An 18,904-nucleotide genomic window follows, 5' to 3' on the forward strand; every position below is an offset into this window, starting at 1 on the left:
GTTGCAAATCCACGTTGGTAATTTGTGAGCACTCAGCCAGGACCATTGTCACTGAGCTGATCTGAAAAAATGGATATTAGCTCTCCAGAATCTGCACCAAAAGTGGGCCATTATCTGTGTTCTCCTCTTGTGAAAAGATATAGGAAGGATTATACCTGAAGTCATTGTATATGAAGATTGACTCTTGGTGTAAGTCAAATATATTACTGAATTATTTAACAGCAAGGGAAAAAATGATCGTTATCTTTCTAATATAGTCCCCATCATTAAAACTATCTGCTATATTGTTACACTACACTATAGCAAAACTGCTTTCCACCTCTTCGAAGCTGGCCATGTTAATAAAAATTTGCACCTCATCTGTTTGCACCTGATGTGTGGGATCATGTGTCACCAAAGGGCACAAGGTAAGGGCAAGAGAGCAGATTTATGCTCCTTCGTCAGAAAAAAGGCCAAGAGGACCAGAGCATGAAGATGGTTGTGAATAAAACTGGAAGACAGCATCTCAAAAGTCTGAAGGACAGATATATCTACAAATAGACATAGGCCACACCTCGAGTACTGTGTTCAGTTTTGGGCCCCTCAATGCAAGAAAAGCATTGAGTCCCTGGAGCATGTTCAGAGAAGGGCAGTGAAGCTGTGAGAGGTCTGGAGCACAAACTCTTATGAGGAGTGGCTGAGGGAATGGGGATTAATTAGTCTGGAGAAGAGGAATTTCAGGGTGATGCTCTCTACAACTATCTGAAAGGAGGTTGTGGCAAGGTGGAAGTTGGCCACTTCTCCCAGGTCACTAGGGATAGAACTAGAGGGAATGGCCTCAAGTTTCTCCAGGGGAGATTCAGGTGGACATTAGGAAACACTTCTTCTCTGAAAGAGTGGCCAGATGCTGGAACGGGCTGCCCAGGAAGGTGGTGGAGTCACCGACTCTGGAGGTGGTCAATTAACGTTCAGATGGTTGCACTGAGGGACATGGCTTAGTGGGAAATACTGGTGACAGTTGGATGGTTGGACTGGATGATCTTGGAGGTCTTTTCCAACCTTGATGATTCTATGATTCTATGAAACCATGTGCAGTTCCCACACAAGTAATGAGAGTTTACTCAGGAACTGGATGAAAGACTACTTCTGTGTGGTGCTGTACCTTATTGCTCTGCTGAGAATCAATGCCTACTACCTTAAGGATGACATTTTATTAAATCAGTGATATTCTCTAAGAATTCTGCATGGCATGAAGCTGCAGGAGCTCAGTCAGCAGTAAAATGTTTCTGCACTATATTATCTGTATATCACGCAGGTCATACGTATCGTAAGAAGCAGTAAATTGACCAGAGAAGAAATTTTGATGGTGGCTACATGAAGTTATTCTCCTCACTACTAAAGTTGAGGGACTGGCTGCTATTTCTTTTCTTGCTTTAAATTTGTCACTCCATATCACATTCACACAGCTTCCAAGATATTACTGTCTTACGGCTGTCTGTATGATGGCTGGCTATGGGTGAATTAATTTCACAGCCTTTTAAGAATGCATTTTTCAACTGTTGTGTGTTTCTTCTAAAGTGTTATGGTAATCTGTTAAATAGCACTGTACAGTTTGGACTCTGGACTTCTTTTGCTAGATGTGATATTTTTAGGTTTCCAGTTAACTAAAAATTAAGCATTAACTGGAATAATGAAATCGAAAAAAAAACGATGAAAAGATTTTAATTATTTTTTACAATTAGAAATCAGTAAGTACCAGTAATTAGCTCCCATAAAGTTGTACCTTGTCTTTCATTCTAAACATTTGCAATGCCCGTGGCCTTTCTTAAATCACTCAAGCATGACAAATTCTTTCAGCCACATTAACTTTCTGTAGCAAGAAGAACTGAGCTTGTTCAAGTATAATTTGCTTATGTTATGCCTTTTTCTTACTCACATGACTAAAGCACTTTTTTCTCCACACAGTGGCATTACCCAGTCCTTGGGTTACGGAGAAACATGCTAGGAATACAGATTATAGCTTTTATATTTTCTTTTTGTGGGTTAGCAGCCACGATTGCTGCTACTGCATCGAACGAGTGGAAAGTCACAAGCCGAGCATCATCTGTTATCACTGCAACCTGGGTTTTCCAGGGTCTGTGGATGAACTGTGCAGGCAACGCGCTGGGTGCTTTTCACTGCAGACCTCACCTTACTATCCTCAAAGTGGAAGGTAAGTGGAATTTAACTGGAACATACAGAGGGTTGGTTTTTTTTTTTCTTTTTTTTTTTTTTTCAGGATGGGAGCCTGAGGAGAGAGATTATTTCAGCTTGTGCAAGAGATCATGATTAAAGCACTGCTATGAAAATAAGGATAGCATAGGCAGAATGTCAGAAAAGAAAACGTAGATATGTAGTTCAAGAAAGAGTGCAAAGCTCTACTGGGCGGTTGGTAATTCAAGATAAATACTCTGGACAAATTTCCAGCAAACACGCTATCAGTAGCAATCCAATGTGAGTAGAGAGATGCACAGAACTGGCTTCCAACTCTAAATTCCATGCAAACATAAGCATACTGCTTGCTGGATGGGGTGAGGAGGAAAGACAGCAAGATCTATGACAGCAATCAGTGCTTTTTTGGTATACAAGGAAACTAGGTAGAAAAGCACTACATCCACAAATACTATGCAAATACTCATGCAGGAAACTAAGTGCATGTGTATATACTTGCTGTATCACAGGCTAATATTTTAACTTTAGAGATCAAAGGTGTATTATTCCCATTTTAATGGTAAGTGTTGTATTTAAAGCCATCTATCAGAGCACGAAAGCAAATGGGGGTCTTCATACCTTAAATCAGGAAAGGGTTTCCTCAGGGGCAGGGGCTCACTGAAAGTCTACAGCACAACATGTTTTCTGTATAAAGCAGTGTGTGAAGAGATTTGTTTTCCGTTTGTTGAGCCTTGAGACTGTAGGTAAGGTGGTGGTCTCAGTGAAACTGCGTAACTTCTGAGGGCAGGGGCAGACGTACTGCTCTTTCCTGGATATGAGCGGTGTAAGAGCAAGATGGGGTCAGGCTAGGGTAGGAAAAATGTGTCAAGACACAGGTGTTTTAGGGAAAGAGAACAGAAATCCAGCCGAAATAGAATCAGTCATGCAATGCTTTTATGAGACCAGCAAGAAGCACGGTTATGAAGTGTGCACAGGCAGCGGCTGATACAAAATGCACGGCTGCTTGATTGTTCCCATATGGTGTAAGCAGGGCTGTGCACACACGTCCCCACACCTGGAAACACAGGGATGCTACAGACCCATGCATTGCCTTCCCCATCCGCCACATCAGATTGCAAGCTGGGGCCTACAGATCAACCCTTACACGTACGGACGATTTTGAGATTTTGTGCAGGTTGCCATCCCTGCTCAACACCATCACAAGTGACACGCAGGGGATCTGAATGGGTGAGGTGATTTGCACTGCTTTTACAGAATGCCGACAATCAGAAATGAATTAACAAGCATTAAAACTCAATCCTACTTTGCTTTAAATGTGAATGTTATCCTTTTTGCAAATAACAATTTATACATTATTTTTGCTGAGATAAATAAAAAGAAACAGCAGATTCTTCTCAGGCACACATAATCAAATTTGTTTAAAGCACTTTAGTAACTATAAACTTCCATTATTCCTCTTACAATTCATATAAAAGCTGATTTCAGAATTATCAGCTGTAATCCATTTGCCACTTGCAGTTCGTATTCTTACTGTTATTACTTAGATCACAGGCAGACTGAAATTTGAATAAACAAACTGCACATCAGTATGTGAATATCTTTTAAATAAATACTTAGGCATCTGAGTAAGATTTTGTTCATTTGCTCCTTAGAATAACGTAGACAAGAAATCTACAACAAATTAAAGTTGCGTGCTCTTGTTAAAACAGGAGGGTGGCAAACTTCTAGACTGACATTTAAGAAGTCTAATTTTAAACTGCAGGCAGCAGCACAGGGTAGTGTTACACGTAGCTTAAGCACTACTGAGAAAGAGAGAGGCATTTTGTTTGTTTGGAAAATCTGCTAAACATAAACTCCTGCTAATCCAAGGAAATCAAGAGTTCAGCAGGGAAAGAGCTCTCCACTCTCACTCTGTTCTTCATTGTAAAACACTAAAATGTTCATGTAAAAGACCATCAATTCACCATCGTTATTGGCTTATTGACTTTGGGAGGGCTGGTAAAATAACTTGTACCACTGCACTTTTATGATTTTATGGAGTCTGGTTGCAATTTGTCCTCCAGCCAAAGACAACTTTGTTACACAAGCTCCTCGTTGCACTCCAGTCTATCCTTAGGTTCCCCCACAGAAAGTAATACCAGTAAATAACAGAAGTCACTTCTACTCCAAAGCAGATTCATTTGATCATAAAAGTTTTTATTGCACTTTTCAGGATCGCTTACAGCAGAGGCTTCCATATAGTCTCTATCAAGTTTTAAGATGTTTATTTTTCTCCATATTGAAACCACAGCAAACAAACAATGAAAAGAAACAGATTTCAATGATCTTTCTTTGAGCAGTACTATCACGCTGTCATTGGCAGTATGTGGGTATATACCAGAACTGACTTTCTATGCTGATAGGAGCAAAGGCATGAACATAGCCTGTGCAACCCAGACTACCTGCTACCCCATCTCCCCCTAATTCAGTGCTTCAAAGGCAATAGTCATCTCTCTTCTTCATGCTGATCATGCTGAATTCCTGCAATCTCCAAATTTTTCAGATTTGTCCCCTCTCCTATGACACTTCCACAGTCAATCAGGGCAGCTGCTAGACTTCTTCAAATAATGAGTTCAGCATTTGGCACTCTCACTCTATGGCACGGACTCATCTGCACTCTGGTTTTCCCTGTCATGAGTTTCTGGAGGTGTACCAGGAAGCAGTAGAAATGTGCTTTCCTCACCCTTTGCTTGATCAGATCTTTCACTGGCATTTCTTAGTCTTGTCAGTGCCTGTCTGAGTGCAGTGAAGTAGTGCAAGTAGAGCTATCCCAAATGGCAGCAGAACCAAAAGGAGGATGCCATGCATCAGATGTAGCACTGAGGAACGTGGATAGTGGGCATGGTGGTGTTGGGTCAATGGCTCGACTTGATGATCTTAGTGGTCTTTTCCTCCCTTAATGATTTGAAGATTCAGAGCTGCCATTTCATGATGCTGCAGTAAAGCTGAAAACAGGAAGGAAGCTGCAAAAGGACAACCAACTACTATTTACTGCATGCAGGCCTGAGGCCCCCGGTACACGATTCTGTGATTCTGTGACATGGAGCTCTTGGAGCGGGTCCAGAGAAGGGCCACTAAGATAATCAGAGGGCTGGAGCACCTCTCCTATGAAGAAAGGTTGAGGGAACTGGGCTTGTTTAGGTTGGAGAAGAGAATGCTCCAGGAAGACTTCATTGTGGCCTTCCAGTACTTGAAGGGAGCACATGAATAAGAAGTGGAACGGTTTACGAGGGTGGATAGTGACAGAAGGGGGAATGGTCTTAAACTGACACTAGGAAGTTTAGTTTAGATATTAGGAAGAAGTTTTTCACACAGAGGGTTTCAGATGCACTGGAACAGGTTGCCCAAGGAGGCTGTGGATGCCCCATGCCTGGAGGCATTCAAGGCCAGGCTGGATGTGGCTCTGGGCAGCCTGGTCTGGTGGTTGGTGACCCTGCACATAGCAGGGGGGTTGAAAGTGGATGATCGTTGTGGTCCTTTTCAACCCAGGCCATTCTATGATTATGTGATTCCATTGCAGCCCAAAGCAGCCGTGCTCAGCCGGACGCCATCCAGACGTGGAGAGCAACGCCGGTGACGCTGCTGCGGGGTGACCCGGGGCGAGGCTGGGCCCGGAGCCCCCCACGCTCTGGGCTCCCAGCTGCCCGCTCTCCATGGTGCTGCAGGCGCGGCCCAGGGCAGAGCAGGCCGTGCCCAGGGGCGGCAGCGCCTCCGCTGGCGGGTGTTGCGATCTGCGGGGTTCCCTCCGTCGCCGTGAAGGCAGCGCTGCTCGGGCTCCGCTTTCCCTGTGGAGCGGCCAAGGGAGGAGCAATGAAGCTTGCCGCCGAGTGGTGGCAACACGGTATAGGATGACAGAATTATAGAATCACTGAGGTTGGAAAAGACCTGTAAGACAATCTAGTCCAACCGTCAACCCATTCCCGCCATGCCCGATAACGATGTCCCTTAGTGCCACATCTACACAGTTAAGGAACAGCTCCAGGGACGGTGACTCCACCACCTCTCTGGGCAGCTTGTGCCAGTACCTCACCACTCTTTCAGAGAAGAAATTTTTCCTAATATCTGACCTGAACCACCCATGGTGCAACTTCAGGCCCATACCTCATGAAGTGTGCTTTCGGGAGGGGAGATCAGAAGAGAGAGAATACACTAGGATCAGTAGCTCAAATTTGGGAATAGGGACCATGATGTTTATGGCTTAATCCCCAAGCATTCTCCACTTCTCAGTAGGCAGAAAGGTCAGCATTTCGACTGATGGAAATGCTGGTTCCAGCACAGAGTTTTGTTTATTCAGAACAATCAGGTTTTTAATCTTGGTAATGAAAGGCTACTAATTCTGACATTAGATTACTCGTTCTTCTCTCCACTCAACTGAGACAGCTTGAATGCATGTTTAGTCCCTAGAGAAAGCTCTAGAGATCCTCAGATGTAGTAACAACGTACAGCAAAGTTTTGGTGTTATCTGTAACATATTTCATATCACTGCCCTACTTTTGAAAGAGAAAGAAGAAAGTACATTAAATAGTTCAGCCTAGGTAGGAGATAGTTTGAGAAATAATGAGTCTTGGTAGGGTGGCTTCAAATAAGGCAAAAAATTCATTTGTAGGGCCATTCATGAAGAGGAGCCATGTTTGATATAACAGCCCCTTACACAGTGTGTGTGAACTGAAGAAGGCTAACTCCCTGTATCCAAGACATTTGCCCTCGGGGATCTCCAGGAGCAGTTTTACTGTAGATCCAGAGCAAGATTCAGGGATTCCTTGTGGCAGAGTGTTGCTGAAGAAGCATCTAGAGCCCAGGAGTCCTCAAGAGCAAGAACAACTCTGAGAAACCTGGATTTTTTTTAATCTCAGAGCTGAGGCATTGCAGGTTAGAGATTTTGGAGTGGTTCTGAATCCTGCTGTTAAATTTTGTTTTCTAGCCTTTTGTTTCCAAGATTTTAATCCATAAGCTCTGAAAATTCATTAATCTAAACCACAATGAATCACTGCTTGCTGTGATTTACTATGAACACACTCTGGACCTGGCCGGTTTGTTGAAGCAGAATAGTTCAGCACTGTGGGAGGACTGGAAAAAGGTGTGCCTACTGGGAGGATGTATGACCACAAAGATATAAAAGATAAACAAATGGGGTCCAAGAACTGCAGGGCCAAACTGCCCTACGGCCTGATGGAAAACATGGAGGTGGAGGCTCTGACAGTCAGTTGCCAGTTATGGGGGGGGAGCAACTGACCTAAAAGTTACGAAGAACAGATTCTGATACTGCCTTAAAATCTGCAGGATTCTAGGAAAAGATAAGGCATTACAGAGCAGCTCTCTTTTTTAGTTCTTTACAACTGGAAGTTTGTCAGCATTTCTGCAATTCTGTTTTTATGCTATGACCATCCTGCCTTCCCATTTCTGTAAATGAGAAGATGTTAGGATGCTGAGCATCTTTCTCACTTTTGTCAAGATCAAAAAGTAGTGCTGCCTGTGCTTCTCTTCACTAATCCTCACTCTAGTGATTTTGCTTGGGACAATCCCAAACGTGTGGTCTTTATTTGCAGAAAGTTGGTGAGGAAGTCTGGAAAGTGCTGGCAGTTGCCAACATGTTTTCCATGCAGCTGGTGCAGGGATGAGAATGCAAAGATTGTTATTGGGGCATTAATAACAACGCTCTTTCATCTTCGCTAGAAAAGATTGTAATCTCTGGTTTGTTTTTAGTTTTCTTTGATTACTCCTACATAGCAGCAGAGAGTGTACTGCAAAATGAATAGGTCTCTGCAGTAATTGGTATTGAGCCAATGCCTTAAAATACTTCTGTGCAAACAAGTTTTCTACCCTGGTCTGCCTTGTGAGCACTGAGGTGGGTGCAGGGAGCTTTCCTGTTGCATGCACTGAGGAGCCCAGGGCTAATATACTTCTAAATTTTAGGTAGTCAGACCTTCATTCAAAGTCATGGAGATACAATCCATTTCATTTTTGAAAGTCACTGCAGCAGGAGAGAGGAGGAAACCTGGCAAAAATAGCCATGCCAGATGGATGGGAGAGAGAAGAAGACAAGTGCAAACCCTTACAGCTTATCCTTTTGGCATTCACATTTAAGATTTAAAATCTTCAGCCTTCTAGTATATTTGACATTTCCAAAGAGTAGTGGGAAAGGGAGGAAAGAGGCTGAATGAATGGTTTGTGAGTAGGCATGTGAGAATGAGCATAGCCAACTGCTACAGGAGCAGGAAAAAAAATCTATGTGCATAAAAAACTCCACTGTGGAAACTGTGGACCAGACTGGGCAGGTGTGAGTGAAATGCCATTTTTGACAGAAAAAACAATTCTCTACACAGACAAGACAGATAACTATTATATATAGAATAACATATATGTTATTCTATCTTTACAGTGCCCAGAGCCCACATGCACGGAGTCCTGCAGTGTCCAGTTATCCTTGTAAATCTTCTCTGGAGTGGATGCTGTGGCGCTCACTTGTGGCTTGGAGGCTGGTTAGAGTATTCTTTAGGCACTGTCATAGAGGATGTTACACGCTTCCCTCATAAGAGAGAAGCAGCAATATATTTTATTGCTATAAGATAGTGATTTAACAAAGTCACCAGGCTTAGAATGGACTCAATGGCCGACATTTTACATCTAAAGGATGATACAGCCAATTGATCCTTTATATCACTCAGTACCTTACAGCCTGTTAGCAAACTATTAGTAGATCAGAAATCTCAGCCTTGCAAGAAGTTTCAAGAAGTTCACTATTAGTCACTTACCGAGTGTCTGCCACAGGTAAGGAATCCCTCAACCTTGAGGAGTAACCCTGAGAGGTGTCCCTGCTTAAAGACAGACGCTGGTATGCAGCCCTCAGCCATGCAAGGGGAGCTGAGCAGGCTCTGTACTGTCCCCTATTTATGGACTACGGTGATTGACCACTTGTCATTTTTGCATACCAGCTATATTTGGTGGGTGCATGCTATCTGCCCTGAATCCTCTTTGAGTCCAGTTCAGCTATCACCACTGGATGCACCCACCACAGCCATCACTGATGGTCGTCATCGGAGCAGGGTTACAGTAGAAAGGTCAGGCTGGGGGGAGGAGGAGGTGCAGGGGAAGCACACACCATCACACTCTACCCCATGACTATAGATCCTTCTTACCGTCACAGAGTCATGGTGCAGCCACCTCTTATCTCTGTACCATTAATAGTATATTGATAGGCACTTACAGATCCATGGGAAATAGTGCAGTGTTGCTATTAGTTATGCACTCCTTTGCATCTTTTGGGTGGTTGTAGCTGGGTTATTTGTTTTATAATGTGCCAAAGTTTTATATACAATATGATTATAAGCAATAGGTACACTAACATTAGAGTCAGTACTATCACAGCTGGATGAAGCATGTAATTAAAAATTCCTGTTGCTGTCAGTGATCACCCAAGAAGAATTTTCCACCAATTTTGTACTCTTCTCAGTTTTTCCAGCACCATGATAAATAGTGATCAGGGGCTTTGTCCATTGCTTCAGACATGCTCCAGCAGCTGATACAGGTCATCACCTTGCAACATTCTCACCAGCATGAGATTTGTTCCAATAGAATCTGGACTCAATGTATCATCAGACTGTAATAATTATAAGCAGTAACAGGAGCTGAATAATTAAATTTGTATTGTGTAATTATAGTCAAGTTACAAATACAAGTATTTGAACTACTTATATCTACAGTCATATTTTCTACATGTATAAAATCACAAAGATTTCTCATACAAGAGTTCCCTCACATCCCTTTCCAATATATTCCTGTGCAGTTTCAGGGCTTTAATCAGAATTATTTGAATATGAGAAACATTATGTTCAGTGTCAAGACAAATATCTCACATTACTGTCACAAATAAATCCTTGTAGTCCCATGCAACATATGTGTTATCATCAACAGTTTGCCATTTGTTTCTGTCTTGTTAGCTTTTTCTTGGCTGTCTTCTGTGTTCTAATGAATATACTCCCACTGAGATATAATCCTAGTGCAATGATTGAGTATATGATATATACCAAAGCATTGCATATGTTAAGACAAAAGCAGTGGCTTTTTTTTTTATCACAGAGAAGACCTCTTAAGACCATTAAGTTCGACCATTAATCTATCATTTCCAAGTCTAGCTCTAGATCATGCACCTAAGCATTATACCAGCCCACCTTTTAAATATCTTCAGGGATAGCAACTCAACTAATTCCCTGAACAAACTGTTCCAATGCTTAACAACCTTTTAAAGGAAGACATTCATCCTAATATCCAACCTGAACCTCCTCTGGTACAACTTGAAACCATTTCTTTGCTTTTCCTAAGACTTATTCTCTTGACCCCTCACCAGTTTTGTTGCCCTTCTTTGGACACACTCTAGGACCTCACTGGCATTCTTGCAGTGAGGAGCCCAGAACTGAACACAGTATTTGAGGTGCATCCTCACCAGAGCTGAGTACAGAAAGAACAATCACTTCCCTAGTCTTGCTGGCCACAAAATTTCTGATACAAGCCAGGATGCCACTAGTTTTCTTGGCCACTTTGGCACACTGCTGCCTCATGATCAGCCAGCTGCCAACCACTAATCCTAGGTCCTTTTCTTCCAGGCAGCTTTCCAACCACTCATTACCCAGCCTGTAGCATTATTGTTACCCAAGTGCTGGACCCAGCACTAAGGCTTGTTGAATCACATATAGTTGGCCTTGGCCCATTGATCCAGCTGACCCAAATCCCTCTGTAAAGCCTTTCTAAGCTCAAGGAGATCAACAGACCCACCTGACTTAGTGTCATCTGCAAACTTACTGAAGGTATGTTTAATTCCCTCATCCAGATCCCTGATGAAGATAATAAATAGAACTGGCACCAATACTGAGCCCTGAGGAACAAAACTAATGACTGACCTCCAACTAGATTTAACTACATTCACCACAGATCTTTGGGCCAGGTCAACTTTTAGCTAGAGGAGCGTGCATACATCCAAGTTATGAGCAGGCACTTCCTCCAGAATGATGTGGGAAACAGTGTCAAATGTTTTATGAAAGTCTAGGTAGAAAATACCCACAACTTCTTCTTCATTCACTAAGTAACCTAATCGTAGGAGATCAAGTTAGTCAGGCAGGACCCACCTTTCATAAACCCATGCTGACTGGTTCTGACTATCTGGTTGTCCTATATGTGCCAGCTGATAGCAGCCAAGATGATCTGCTCCATAGCCTTCTCCAACACTGAAGTCAGACTGATAGTCCTGCAGTTCCTCAAGTCCTCTTTTCCAGACCTTCTTGTAGATGGGTGTCACATTTGCTAGCCACCAGTCAACTGGGACCTTCCTGAACAGTCAGAACTGCTGATAAATTATAGAAAGTGGCTTAGTGAGCACCTCCTCAGTTAATATCCAAATCCATTTATATTTCAGTTCCATTCATGATCTCATTGGAAAGATTCAAATCTTCCTTACTAAAGTCTATTCCCATACATCCAATAGACTCACATGAGGTTAAGACTATGGCCACTCTAAGGCTCTTTGACCACAGATCAAAGCAACATTACTGGTGTTTTGGAGTAACAGCATGAAAACAGCATTTCTGCCTGCTGTACTGGAAGAAAAGTGAGATTTTTGGGGGGGGGGGGGGGGGGGCGGGGCAGGAAGAGTCTGAACAAATAAGCAAAATCCATTGTGAACTATTTTTAGTTTTGCACCACTGCTATTGGTAGCTTCGCAGACAAGTGGGACACCAAGTTTAGTTGCGGTCATAGGCACAGCATCAGTGAACAGTAAATTGATCATCACAGGCTGTCTTTGATGTATTTTCTCAACTTGTTTAACTGCTTGGAGTAAAGATAAATGCTCCTTTCCCCATTCAGGTTATTGTTGTTCTATTCATTTAAATGCAGTCGAGTTAAACAATTAAGGTCTTTTTGGATTCACCAGGTCCAGTTTGGAACAGATTATAGTAAACAGCATGTTTGGGACAAGCCCATTTACCTATAATAGGGTCATAGGGACATACTGGTTCCAGTGACTGTTACGTTCTTAATTCTTCAATTAGAATTTTGACTGTCTCCTTATGTTCTGATTCCCAATCTGATATTCAGTTGTCAAATGCTACTTCTTGACTGGTTTCTGAACTGGCTGGACTGGTGAGTGGATGGGGGGTGAGTTCTGGAGATAAGTGGAGTGAGTTCTGTCATTTCTCCCAGTTACAATTGGATACTGTAGTATGTTGGTAATATTTGAATCAGGAAGTGCAGGGGCTGCACAAACTACATGCATTGCAGCCTCCCTATTTCTGTTGGGCTTGGGATTGATGTGAGCCAAAAGACTACACTCAGCAGGCTCCAGATCCATCTATTCAAAGCACTGAAACCTAAAATATTTTCTTCATGGTCTTTAATTGCAAAACAAATAGCTGACATGCACTTATTGAGTGGGAGCCATAAACTGACCTTGGCAGTTTGGCAAACAGCTCTTGCTCCATTCACACATATAATGTTAACTTCTTGCCATCTGGGTCTCACACACAACTTCTCGGCATCTTGTTGTGATAGTATTGAAATTTGTGCTCTTTTATCTATTCAAAATTTCACAAATTATCCTTAAGGACTAACTGGAATAAAAATATAAGTGATAAGTGTCTACTTCCCAGATAGACAAACCCAATTGCCGCCAGATAGTGCTCATTTATTTTGTTTCATGCCATGCAATTCCTTGCTAAGGGGGAGAAAATATTCACTCGCTTCCCAGGAACTGGTGCCAAAGGAGTCAAAATGCACTCTTTCTCTCCGCTGCTATCTAATTTCTGGAATATTTCAGTTAGACTCAAAATAATGCCAGTGGGCTGACATCAAGTCACAGTCCTGAGAATACTGAGAGATTTTTGTTTTTGAAATTCTGCTTGCAAGGGTTTAGATTTATTTTCTTACAGCTTAGTTTCTGCTCCCTAGTTTACATATCTCACCCTATGATCTCCTTCCCAAGGACTTGCGTTTTGTTTTTCCACTAGTGCATCACCCCAGTATATTTCACAGCTGTCATTAACAATGCTGTGCATTAATTCTGCCCACGTAGGAGTCGCCTGAGAGCATAACAAACACTGTCACCTAGTGCTTCATTATCTCTTATGTCTTGTCTTATTCCATCCCATGTCGCAGTTAGATAGGGATTAAGAATTGCCAGGGCTCCCCTAATTAGTGACTCTAACATCACAAAATCTACAGTAACAGACAGTGGGAAACCAAGGGGCTTTTGTTTCTGCGTGGCTTGTCTTCAAGCAGCTTCTATGTTGGCTGTAGAGAGCTCACTTAGAGAACTGATGGGGATTATGGTTCACCTGTTCCCCCAGCCCAATTCTCTTCTTGGCTGGTGATAGAACGGGGTATGCTTGCCAGGTTGGGTCCCAAATTTAAGAAAACTTCTGGACCCCAATGGCCATTTGCTTTGTCCCCGCTCAACGCTATTTGTCCCCACCACTTAAGCATGCTTGTAATAAGTATTCAGTTTCAGTTCCACCTGGATTTCTGCTGTATCTTCCTTGCAAATTTTTCAATTGCAATGGGTCCCACAGGATGGTTCATATGGCATGTCACAGAGCATTACCCCAAGGTCCCTCAATTCTTTCTGTTTTAATAGCAGGTCTGGCTTTGTCTTCAGGAAGAAACAAAGGATTGTTTTCCTCTGGCCCACTGTCATCAGGTTCACTCCAGATGTCTCCATCCTGGTTTTCTGGGGATACTGTTGGTTTCCTAATCTGTGCTAAGGGGCTGGAGAGCATGCATTAGAAGGGGGTCCCAAATTGGACATGTGAGATTGGACAGGTATGGCAGTGGGGTGCCTGATTAGCAACAGGATACTTCTGCTGACATTTCACTATTCAAGCGAAGAAGCCACATCTCCTTTTTGAAGGTATTCAGGTATTCAGGATTCAATAATGTTTTAATGACATTACAATCTTTCTAGATTTCACTACTATTTAAAAAACACACATATTCAAAAATAAAATTCAAGCCACATAGCAAAGCATTCAAACCTTCCTTGGTTTCTCTACTGCTAATACACCAGCACAGTATGTCTGCTCCATTGGAAGCTTTCTGTCACAGGAACAAACTGAAAGGCATGAAGGAGACAGAAAAAGAGATATCAAAAAGAACTACTTAGTGGTTAAGCACAAATAACCATCTGAGCAGACATCTACCAGAATCTGTTAGTGTACAGCTGTAGCCAGCTGGCATTTAGCTAGCTGAGATCGCTCAGGAACAAGGATGGTGGCTAAAAGGGAAGGACCTGTAGAGTAAGATGTCCTTGCATCTTCATCCAGTGCACAGGACTGACAGGGGATGAGTGAATATCTTCAGCTGGCCTGAAGAGAAAGATAGAAAGCCAGATTCTTTTCCTATCACTTCAGTGATTCTCTATGGGATACTGGGAGACAGTGTTGCCTGTCCAAATATTAAAGAAATCAACAGATTAAATTTTAAGGCTTTAATTCAGCACAGCACATTTTTGCACTCAGGCATGCTCCTGAGAGCCTTTTGTTCATCTCTTATCTTAAATAACTTGTACAGGTCACCGAGATATTTGGCCTTTAATTCTTTTAAAAGAATCTGAAAAAAGCAGAGGCATTGAAGACCACATCCAACACTTCGCTGATATGATCATTTTACAGTTACATTTCTTATTTACTTTGATAACTTTCCTAAAAAAAACATATCTTATTATGGAGGTAATTAGCCAAGCCCTCAAATAAAACATGCCCTCAGTATTTACCTTCTTAAAGACAAAATGTGTGAGTTTAAATTCCACATCTTGAGCTGAGATTTATGTTGTACTCTTGAACAGTATTCCATGAATTAAGACTTTCATGTGGTAGCTTTTAATAAGGTACACCATCAACCAAACTATTTCATTGACCTTATTTTATAGTATTATTTCAGGCTGTATTTTCCCTTCTAGCCCTCATTTTCCCAGAAGTTAATTACATAGACTATCAGTATTTCAATGGGGGAAATTACATAGTCTGGCAGTCAAAACAAGAAAAAAAAAGAATATCTGAAAATTCTTACAAAATTTGCTCTCATAGTAATATATATAGTGATTTCTACTGGTTACGCCAGTCTTTATACTTGCCATTATTTTTGTATTTGGGGAGACCAATTGAAATGTGTGGCCATACCTCTCCAGTTACCAGTCAGCTGCAAAGACATGTCTCAGGCTTACATTCTGCTGCACAGTAAATCTGTCCAGGGCAGCGCACACTTATATTTCCAAAGGAAGTGAGTGCTCAGAAGTTCTAAATTTCTAGCATAGATGGAAATCTGCCAAAATATTCTTGTATTTGGAGACTGCCTTTTCCTTCTTCACAAATGAATTCATAAACAATAACACAGAGTGTCACATAAAAGCCTTTCTATTGACATTTCATCCTGGAAGCAGCAAAAGCAGAAACCAAACCCCATCCACTAAGAAACAGTGAAAGTGACTCACCGGCTGTTACCTCAGTGCAGTCTTTAGTTGGATGACCAGGACAAACAGCCTCTCCAGAGGCATAAACATCTTCTTTGCTGCACACCTACCACAAGCCAGGCAGCTGGCATCCCTCCCCATGCACACATCCCACAGCATGCCGGGCCCTGAGCCAGCCACGCTCTGTTAAAGGCAGATGTGGTTATCTCACAAAGTGATGAGAAGAGGTCATTCAATCCACTAAGTAACAGTTAATGGTATCTGGCTTTTCCATAGCATACTTTTAATGGCAAAGTACCAGTTTACAAAACAGATGATATTAATATACCCCAGCAAAACCAATGCAGTAGGCCATTTAACTTAATTTACACTGTGTTTCAACATCTTGATGCTGCAAGTAGTTTCGTTTTATTAGGTGGCTATCTAACAATTTCTTAACACACTTTCTGGAAACTCAGAGGTTCACATTTAGTTTCATTCACGTTGTTCACGTTGCAGAAATTCAGTATTTTAAAGTGTCAGCCTTCAGTAAGCCATAATTGCATGGAGCAAGGCCAAAGGCCCCATAACCCTGCTGGGGACATGCTGCCAGCAACCTGCCAACATCAGCGTTCCCCACAGCACAGCCATTCTGCACGTTCCCTGCTTCCCACAGCCTTCATCTTGTGTTTCTCCCTCAGCCCTCATCTCCCAAGGTCATCTTCTTTTGTGACCACCATAGGGCTCCTCTGGCATTTCTGGACAACTGTGGGTCTGACAGCACAGGCTGCAGAGGGGCAGTCACATTACTGCTACCTGGGGAAGGGCAGGAGGGGGACAGGGCTCTACTGAGGTATCTGAGGAGCAGATCTTTTCAGGAGATACAGAGCCCTTCAAAAGTACAAGCCAGAGGGGCCAAAGGCAAAGAAATAATCAACAGCTGGGAGGGGCTGTATTTGGTACGGTCATGGGAGATGGGTGTAAGAGACACAGGTGGTCAGAATCGTTGTTCTTCCTCACAGGCAGAGGCTGCAGGGGGTTTGGCTACACAAGATGGCAAATCCATCTCCTCAGCACACATGGAGCAGAATGCTGTCACACAGCGAAAGGCTGTGTGCATTACAGGACAGGAACAAGCATAAGTATTTCCAGCCAAGGTACTTCATACACTTAGCCTGTCTGCCAAGTGGCTTTGCTGCCTTCTTTAGTTCAGAGAAATGTTGTTGCTCAAAGGAGAAAACAAGTGGGATTGTTTTCCCTCCCTCACCCTTCCTGTCTGCAAAATCAGACATCTTTGGTCTGTAGTTCCTTATAAACAAAAAAAAGGAGCTTTTGTGGAGCCTGTTGATAAGAGAGACTCCACACCACCACGCATCCCACGTATTTTTATTATTATTTTCCTGGTTTGCAATGATATGCAAATATTTGATTTCTTCCTAAAGTCGCTGGCTAGTTGCACCGCAGCGTGGGAATTACTGAGACTACTGGGGAGACTTAAGGGAAGGCCCAGGGCAGATAAATTCACAGATTGGTTTTCTTAACTATCTGGCAGGATTTGCACTGTCAGCAAGATCTGAGCGTGCAGTTACATCTCCACACTCCCCCACAGCTCTTTCCTAGGAACAGTTTGCAAGGAGACAAAACACTTGCAGCCAACTGAGCCCAGTGAGGATCAGCTGGGCCAAGGGGCAGGGAGAGAGCTCTCGGCAGAGCAGGTAGGCCACAGCTACCTAAAAATACGTCAGCTTAATGGAAGCAGATCACTAGGAGACTTCAGAAACTAAATGGGTGAGTTACACAGAGACAGAGAGAAAAGCAGTTTTATTAGTAGCTTGGTGTAAAGAAAGAGCAGATCTTCAGTCAGCGTTACTGCAGGATGTTTACCTGCCACAACCAGAACACATACAGTCACCCCCAAAGAAGCACCAGCACGAGCCTCCGTGTGCTCAGTCTTTGACTTTGACTTTGTCCTGCACTGCGCCTTCACTTCTAGAACATTCACTCCTCCGGTCTGTTACCAGAGGGGTATCAAAACACAGCAGAGGAGTTGGCCTAGGCACAGGAGTAAGGCTAGAGGCAGAAAGTGTCTTAACGAGGACGTGCACTCAGCTTACGGCTCCGCATTCATCACTACTCTGAACTGGTAACATGCAGACAAGCTGCTGGAAAGCAAGAAGGAAGCTTGAGAAGTGCAAAGGCTCTGCCTTGTGCTGGTGATGTCAGTTTTGCCACCGCTGTCAGTATGGGAGGCGCTGGGCCCAGGCTCTCCACAGTTTCAGGAAAGGCTAACCAGGAGAAATCAGATCATTTCCAAAATTTTATAGCATTTCAATCAAAAGAACGAGTGGGAATTCTTATTTAAGGAGCCTGAGTACTTCTGATCACTTATCCTTTACAATTTTACCACCTTGCTTAGTTTCAAACTAAAATAAAATCCCATGTTGTGCTCATTTCCTGGTGTGGCATTGCAACAGAATGGTTCTAGCTTGCAATACCGAAGTGAAAGTACTGATGAACAAAGGGAGAGGAATTAGGAAATAAAGAAAGGTATTTCAGATGTGATAGGCACTTCCGTACCTCCTTACAAGAAGAAAGAATGACAAGGAAAAGTCAGTTTCCTAACACTCATTTCTATTATGTATTAGTCATGCAAAATGATTTTGAGAGCCAGAGCTTTTTTCACTGGCATCACTCACTTTCCTCAGTAAGTGAAAAAATAGCATTACTTCAAGTTGTGAAGTTCACTGGGTTACGTCTGCTTTCACTCAATTCTACCAACAGCAATATTTTCTAAATGGATCAGTTTCTTTTTCTCTCAACATCTTTGCAGTCTTAGTGTCTCCTTCACGATACTGGGAGAGACAGGCTCATAACTGTTCAATGTTATGTCTGATCCAGTGCAGTTGCTCAAATAACGTTTGTATAACGTAGCACCTCCTTCACCTCGAGTTATGCACCTTCTCCTTTCTAAATAACGTAATGGAAACAGCAGAAAAAACAATCCTGCATGCTTCTGGACAGCTATTGGTTCTGTGTAGTTGGACCAATAGGGATTAGCCTTAATAGGGATCAAGAAATGAATGGCATAGAGACTGTATTCTGCTGAAAACAACAACAGAAAAAAAAAGAACACACACACACAAAAAAAAACCCCAAGAAAACAACAAACAACAGCAAAAACCCACAAACAAAAAATTTCACAGGAAAAGAGACTGTCTGTTCAATGTGAGATGGTTTCTGCTTGTA

The 18,904-nt window shown here is 42.6% G+C and overlaps 1 protein-coding gene across 1 annotated transcript in view; it reads left to right on the forward strand.

Moving 5' to 3' along the window:
* Positions 1-2,043: 2,043 nt before the first annotated feature.
* Positions 2,044-18,904, forward strand: part of CLDN10 (claudin 10) — a gene marked incomplete at both ends in the record, with an annotated part of 62,100 nt that continues 45,239 nt past the window's right edge. Inside the window, one exon of the mRNA XM_079535551.1 lies at positions 2,044-2,191. Within this exon, the coding sequence (XP_079391677.1) occupies positions 2,122-2,191 (70 nt within the window). The remainder of the gene's footprint in view (positions 2,192-18,904) is intronic.

Source organism: Tetrao urogallus, assembly GCF_951394365.1.
Source record: "Tetrao urogallus genome assembly, chromosome: 1".
In the NCBI taxonomy this organism is placed as follows: Eukaryota; Metazoa; Chordata; class Aves; order Galliformes; family Phasianidae; genus Tetrao; species Tetrao urogallus.